General features: G+C 42.5%; 1 protein-coding gene across 1 annotated transcript in view; it reads right to left on the bottom strand.

Annotated features, from left to right (window-relative positions):
• The window catches only part of Grxcr2 (glutaredoxin and cysteine rich domain containing 2), a 13,578-nt gene extending 10,508 nt beyond the window's left edge, over positions 1–3,070 (bottom strand). Inside the window, exon 1 of the mRNA XM_021215104.1 lies at positions 2,698–3,070. Within this exon, the coding sequence (XP_021070763.1) occupies positions 2,698–3,033 (336 nt within the window). The 5' untranslated portion in view covers positions 3,034–3,070. The remainder of the gene's footprint in view (positions 1–2,697) is intronic.
• Positions 3,071–8,071: the final 5,001 nt, after the last annotated feature.

An 8,071-nucleotide genomic window follows, 5' to 3' on the forward strand; every position in this document is an offset into this window, starting at 1 on the left:
ATATGCTCCCTTCCTTTCCCTGTCCACAATTTCATGAACCCTACACAGTTCAGTGAGTTTTGGTTCCTTAACACATTTTTAAATCTAGTATCACCTTTTGTACCTGTCCCATAAAATAAAAAGCCGACTAAACACCTCCTTAAGAGTGTGCTCATCACTGCGGTAGTAGGTACCACTTGCTAAACATGCAGGATGCCAGGGACACTGCAGGCATTACCAATCTTAATCATCCCAATGGCCCTCCTAAAAAGACTTCTGTTCTTCTCAGACCACGATGATGACATTGCTACTCCACAAAGTTACACACTTTGTCCAAACTTCCACAAGAAGGAGCTAGAACTGGACTTTGACAGATATCAGAGCCCATGTTTTGTTTTTACTATTACGATTAAGAGTACAATACACATAAAATACGATTTATTACTTTAACCATTTATCAGTGTAGGGCTCCCTGATATTCGCATAGTTGTACAATATTTCTCTCCAGAACTTTATCTTCCCAAAGCGAGGTGCTGGATCCATAAACAGTAACATCTTCTCTACCCCTAGCCTGACAACCACCATGTACTTTTTGTCTCTATTGAGTTGAACAGTCTAAGTACATTGTGTAGCTGCAATGGTACAGGATTGCCTGATGATGGATGCATGGCTTATTTCAGTTACCCTGATGTTGTTGGAGCGTCATCCATGTTGAAGCAGGTGAAATTTCCCTAAGGTGCTGTAATGTTCTCTTAGGTGCATATACCACTTCAGTAGCCATTCACCAACTGATAGACATTTAAGTTGCTTCCTCCTCTGATTGTGAATTCCTGAGAATAGTGGGGTATAAATACTTGGCTAAGCTCCAAACTCTTAGGTGAATCGCTGCACCTAACTATAGCCTATGACACTGTCATAGACAGCACTTATGAAGGGTTAATTTACAGTCTGCAGGCGGGGAGTCAAAAAGCTCCGGCTTTTGTTTCCTTGCTTTGCATGAATAATATCATTAACGGGGTTTGCCACACAGAAACATGAAGGTACCTGTCAAACTCATGGCAAACCTAGGATCTGGCAGTTGATAATAACATCAGAGAAAATATGATATAATGAGACAAACACGAGTCCAACCTTCCACATGACCTCTGGAATACTGTGCTTCAGTCTGGTCTCGTACACCTCTGTCAAATCGTTCTTACGTGTGCCAAAGTTGTCGTGTGAGTTAAGAAGTAGCTTAAACTGTCTATCATGGCTTGTTTGAATTGTGTGTTTGTTAATTCTCAACTTCCAAGCACAATACAGTTGCAAAGGACTATTGTAAGCACAAAGCGTAGCTAAGTACCGAGGTTACGAATAAATGGCAACTACCACCACCATCATCAGTGTCATCATTATTATGTAACGATCTTATATGTTAGAAGGGAACATGCCGTAGAGAGTAGAGGTTAAAGTACGGAAACCCAGAGGATCCAGAATCCTAATCTGACTCAGCTCCTTAAGTCCCTATAATGGTGTGTGGGCCCCTTTATCAAGTTGGCACATAAATTTCCTCTTTCACAAAATAGAATTGATCATATCCGACTTTTTCCTTGAGAGTTTGGTAAAGAAAAGAACATGATGGACGTAGAAGAAGATAATCCATGACAGCCCTTTTTAACACACTAGGCACTCCACTAGCATAAGGGATTTCTCATTCTCAACTCCTTAATACAAAAATGAAGTCTGGTACTAGTTTTGGTGATGGTGGGCATGCCTACAGTTATTCTTTTGTCAGTCACAAAACATTCACCTGCAACACCTATTTTTTTTTTAGGAAACTATCACTAAATATGATTTTAAACAATTATCTGAATAAAACCCTTCACAGATGAGGACATATTGTGTTATAGTTACCATTAATGAATTAGATACAGTACGTAATTTAAAAGAAGTAGCATTCATACTTTTACAGCCATAAGCACGTGACCACTTCCTAAGATTCTGGAAATCAGTGAGCATCTCCCAGGTTGTTTTTGCTTAAAATAGAAATCCTGCATGGACTTTTGATTATCTGTGGTACCAGAGAAGCTAAGCAAACCTGCAGGGGGAGCTTGCGTCATTGAACTATTAGTTCAAACTTCTTCCCTAAGTAGCACTACCTCTGTTTGATTTGCTTTTCGCTATTTCTTCCCGGGACTCCAGCTACACAGCATTCGCATTAATGAGTGTTGGGAAGGCAAAACTAAATAAATAGACTAACAATTTAAAAAGGCAGGCAGTAGAAAAGTGATAAGGAGAAAAAAACTAGACACGGATAAACTACAGCCGAGTAATTGGCTGGAGCAAAATGGGTACCTTCCAATATTCAATTCTTTCAGGAAACGAAATGACCTACTGCTGCATAATTCTATAAAGCGACAGCTGAGCAACCCGAAAACCATTGCGCCTCTATTTAATTTACACACCGAGGAAACTCAGCCAAAGACCCAATTACTGTGTATTACCCTGGATGGAATCTGAGCGCTGCTTATGCTCATTGCGCTTTCCAGCGAGTAGTCAACCCGTGTGTTATTTTTGTCCAAGAAATATTATTCTAATAACAATTCCCCATTTGATGTACCTAAAGCTCTGGCCGGTAGCTGAACGTGAGCAAGATACGGATCTGAAGCACTTTGGCATTTATCTAAACATATTTCAAGGAGCCTATCCTAGAAGGTCACAACCTCACGCAATACCAACCTTATGGTCATTCGCCTTGTAGTCATTGAACAGAGGCTGGCTGCCCGCCAGAGTGTAGGCACCACTGTCTCTGAATACGCTGATTCTCTGAGCAGTCAGCTTGGGGGAGTACAGCTGGGGCTTGGGGACTTCCCCAGACCCATAAACGCCATCCATGGGTTCAAGGGCCTCCTGGAGAAAACTGTGAGGATATTCTTCTTTGGGCAACTCTAATTCTTGCCCATCCTCAAAAACCTGCTTCAACACTCGGCCACTGTAGGAAGAGGAGATTTTAAACCGGACTTTTCTGGGTTTGTCGTCGCTCTTCTGATTCAGTTTCTTCTCGGAGTCCTCCATCAGCAGAAAGCTCCCGCTCAGGTTTCCAGGCCTCCAAGTAGCCAGTGAAACCAGGCTCTGAGAAAAAGGCATTTTATTTTCTCTCCTCCTGCATATGATTAATTCAAATAGGTTCTGGAGGATGCTCAATTACAGCAACTGACACCCACACATTAAATATTGATAGACCTCATGAAAACGCAGGTGATCACAGCTATGTGGAGTGGATGCAACCGAGGAGAAGATGAGTTCCCTGCCTGGTCTCAAGCTTAACCCCTAACTCCACCCTAATTCTGGCTTCTCTTACCCTGGGGGTGAATATTATTACAATGATGGGTACCAACTCCATAAGATTAGACATTTGATCAATTAGTAATTGCCTTGTTATTGTTACCAAAAGTAACTATAATCTAACAAGGAGATTCAAATACATGTCCATGTGACTCTAAAACCATATCTGGTCTACCAGTTTTTCAAACAGTGTCCCAGGGGGCTCTGGATACAAAACAGTTTCTTGGGGCTTCTTCTTAGAGTAGAAAGACAAAGAGCCAGAAGCCGAGTCTCCTACCCGTGTAACTGACTCAGTAGTTAAGAGCACTTGCTGCTGTCCCAGAGAACTCAGCTCTGATTCTAGCACTCATGTGGTGGCTGACAACCATCTTAAATGCAATTCCAGGGGTTTTGATGCACTCTTCCGGCCTCCATGGGCTCTGCATACATTTGCCACGCAGGCAAAATACTCAAAACATATAAGATAAAAAATAAAGTCTTCATTTGCAACGACATCAGCAGTCCCTACAGCCCAGTGAGGTTAGCAAATTACCATCTCTAATTGTGATGAATATCAGAGAAGCCTGAGGTGTGGGTCCTTCGAACAGACCTACAAGTCTATAGAAAACAGAAGTACCCCATGTGAAATGAATATCAGAGAAGCCTGAGGTGTGGGTCCTTCGAACAGACCTACAAGTCTATAGAAAACAGAAGTACCCCATGTGAAATGACAACCACATGCTTAGGGAGTAAAGTGTCCACCAACGGGTCCCACAATGGCTGTTCTAGAGAGGAAATACTCTCTGAGATGAGAATACAAGAAGGATTGGGGAAGCAAGGGTCTGGTTTGAGTCTGAGATGGGATGTTTTACTCAATTGCATAAGCTGATCTTCCGTGCTTCTCAGCCATTTCTATTCTCTCTCTCTCTCTCTCTCTCTCTCTCTCTCTCTCTCTCTGTCTCTCTCTCTCTGTCTCTCTGTCTCTCTCTCTCTGTCTCTCTCTCTCTCTCTCTCTCATTATTGCCTGTACATATGTATATACATTACATATTCCTAAACATAACCTGTTAAGTCCATATAAAGCTACCTAAATCACGTCTTCGGATCTTGCTGTTTGGTACTGGACCACCACTTGGTGTCCTTTTCCCTGGGGACGATCACCTCTCCTGTTCCCAGCTCTCCTCAGATACCTACAGTTCCTTGTGGAATGTTGAGGCCTTGTGAGCTTTCCTTTGCTTAGTTCATTGGTGTTGTCCTTGTTCAGCTCACACTTCTGGGTGAGACTTCAGCGTGTAACTTCTGATATTCCTAAGAGACACAATCTCACAGCCAACTCCTCGATCCTCTCTCTCTGACTCTTTTCATACCCTCTCTTCTATATTATTTCCTGAGCCTTAGGTTTAGGGGTGATTTGTATATGTGTTCATTAGGGCCAGGCTCCTAAACTATGTTTCACTGGTTGTAGCTTTCTGTAGGGTCTCTGCCCAAAAGAGACACTTCCTTGATGAGAGGTGAAGACTACACAATCCATTGGTATAGGACACATGTTTATAGATTGTTGTTAGGGATTATGCAGGTTTAATTAACTAGTTGTAGGGTCTCCTCCAATAAGCAGTAGTTCACTAAGTAATTAGTTAGGTTTCCAATATGGGTATGGTTTCCCTCTTGCTGAGCAAGTCCAATTAGGGAGCTGTTGGTTACTTCTAAGGTACTCATGCCATCACTGCCCTCTTAGGGCTATTGTTCCATGCCGTTTGTTGCTGTGGTCCATATGTATCATAGCTGGGTAGGACTGTGTGGGTTGGTTGCCTCCTGCCTTCAGAAACTTGCATGGAGCCTGAAAGCTAGTCCACCAGTAGAGTGCTTTCAAGTCAGTACCAGTTCAGGGTCTTCTGGCCCTCTTTCTGAAGTACAGTAGGGTCTTACCTTCCATTTCTAGGGGTAACAAGGAAAACAGCAATTGGCTGCATATTTATTTTGGGAGTTTCTTGGACAGTCATGATCAACAACTCAAAAGAGAGCTTCCGCAAGCCTGGTGCTGGAGTTTGGGGAAGTAGGTCATCTTTTTTTTTTGGTTTTTCGAGACAGGGTTTCTCTGTGTAGCCCTGGCTGTCCTGGAACTCACTCTGTAGACCAGGCTGGCCTCGAACTCAGAAATCTGCCTGCCTCTGCCTCCCGAGTGCTGGGATTAAAGGCGTGCGCCACCACGCTGGAAGTAGGTCATCTTACCCTCCTGTCCCAGGTGTTTGGAAGGTTCAGCTCCACCCCAGTCACTTTCATGCCGACCCGACCCTTCCCATTGCCAGCAGTGCCTGCTTGTGGACGTTGTACATCGTGGTGCGCACTAGGCTCCGCACCACGATGTACAACGTCCACAAGCAGCACTAGGTGGAAGAACAGAATGAGGGAGAGAGAGGGGAGAGAGAGAGAGAGAGAGAGAGAGAGAGAGAGAGAGAGAGAGAGAGAGAGAGAGAGAGAGTTTTTTCTCTTCCTGACATTAGAAGACATAGTCCCACTTGGATACAAGGCTAGCCCAAAAGTACGGCGACAAAATGCAAGAGGCTGAGGTCATGATTTCTCATCCTCTGAGAAAGATTGATGAAGCCCAAGTCTGCATCAGTCCTGTTGGCATCCTTGGGTACATAAAGAGATATTATTGCGCATGCACACCACACCCTGGAGGCCCCTTATAAAGGACCACTTCCTTCTGTCTCTATTTGTACATGGCCAGTAGCCAGTCTTCGTCAAGCAGAACCAGTGAGCTGACCTCGCTAGCTACCTCACAGCCAAGCATGACCAAATGTTCCACAATGACCAACATCAACAAGAGCGACCTTTCAGAAACAGGGACTTCAATCAGATCAAGAGCCTGGAAATGAGTTTTGTGAGAAATATTTGTCCAGGCCTTTTTCTCACTCCCTTACTAGGCAGGCTCATGAACTTTCAGTGAGTCACAGCAAAGGTGCAGAGAGTGTGGAAACAAGCAAGCTCACTTGACAAGTTTTAGATGTTTGTCAGAGTGATTGCAACTCATACACTTTCAGAAGAATAAACTAAAGACTTGAAAGCAATCTTGGCAGTATTATCAAAAACCTTAAAAGTGTTCCTACCCTTGAGTCTTACTAAGAAAGAAAATAACTGCCTATATCAGAAGAAATCATGTCAAAACGCTAATATCAGCCTCTAGGCACAGGATGCTGAGCACTTTTTTTTCCTTTCCCAGTTTTATTATATTTTACATGCCAATGATAAACTCACCTTACTGTGATAATCAGGCGGAAAATAAATTCTAAAAATCCATTCCTTTCAGCCCAATAATTTCTCCTGAGGAAATAATTTTCAAAGGAGAGAAATATTTATCTAGATAAAGATATTCTCCATGACATCACTTATACCCAGAAAAAAAAAAAAACACCTTAAATTTTCAACAGTAAGAATTCCACAATATGAAAGACCATGCAGTTCCTCGCAAAAACTTACAAAGAGTTTGAAATAATATGGGAAATGTTTTTGTTACAAATTAAGTTGGAAAATATGACTAAGTTTTATGTCCAGTAATCCATAATTTACTATAGAAATTTATAGGAAAGAAAAGAGGAGATACACTAAGATGTTAGTGGTTCTACCTGAAATGGAAAACAGCGATGATCTTTTTGCTCTTTCTTTTTTGACACTTTACTGTTTTTCTCTAAAACTTTTGGGATAAACAAGTGCTAGTTTATTATTAGAAGTGCTTCATATTTTAAAAATACAGATGAATATGCACAGTTGTCTGAAGGAAACCGAATCGTCCACACTCTGTCATTTTTTCCTTCTGCTTGAATTCAAACGAGATGGAGAGCTCAAAGGTTTTCTTTGTTGTCGTTTTGTTCTAACTTCTCCAGCTTTATTAACACACAGTCGATCAACGGAAACGTATATATTTGCAGTATGCATTCCGATGCTTGAATAGATGGGTCCACGGCAAAATGTGCAAGTCCAGCAAATTAACATAATCATCCCCTTATATTATGTCCATAGTGAGAACGCCTGTGATTGGTTCCCTTAGCAGTTTTATTTTTCTGCTTATCCTTTCTTTCTTTCTTTCTTTCTTTCTTTCTTTCTTTCTTTCTTTCCTTATTTATTTATTTATTTATTTATTTATTTATTTTTACATATTCACTTTACATCCCACTCACTGCCTCCTTCCCAGTCCCCGCTCCCATAATCCTTTCCCCCTCTCTCCTCTCCTTCTCCTCTGAGCAGGTGGAGACCCCTGGGTATTACCTGATCCTGGTACCTCAAGTCCCTACAAGGCTAGGCACCTCCTCTAACACTGAGACCAGACAAAGCAGCCCAGCTAGAAGAACACAACCCACAGCCAGGCACCAGCTTTTGAGATACGTGCAGCTTGGTCTTCATGTGGGTCCCAAACAACTGGAGTGGGGGGGGGGGGCTATCCATGTTTACAGTCGTGTGGGAACAGATCAGAAAGAAGAGTAAGTTCACAAAGCTAGAGAGATAGCGCACTCAGTAAACTATTCACTCTGCAAGCATGAAGACCTGAGTTCAATTCTCACAGGCCACCTTCTAAAAGATGGGCATCATGAAACACATTTGAATTCCCAGTCTTGGGGAAGCAGGGATGGGAAGATCTCTGGAGCTCTCTGTCCAGGCGGCTTCACCTACTTAGTAGAGTCCAGATCAATGAGAGACTCTTAGGAAGGACACCCATAGTTGATCTTTGGCTTCCACACAGATGCACAGAGAGAGAGAGAGAGAGAGAGAGAGAGAGAGAGAGAGAGAGAGA

The sequence above is a fragment of the Mus pahari genome, chromosome 15 (genome assembly GCF_900095145.1).
Source record: "Mus pahari chromosome 15, PAHARI_EIJ_v1.1, whole genome shotgun sequence".
In the NCBI taxonomy this organism is placed as follows: domain Eukaryota; kingdom Metazoa; phylum Chordata; class Mammalia; order Rodentia; family Muridae; genus Mus; species Mus pahari.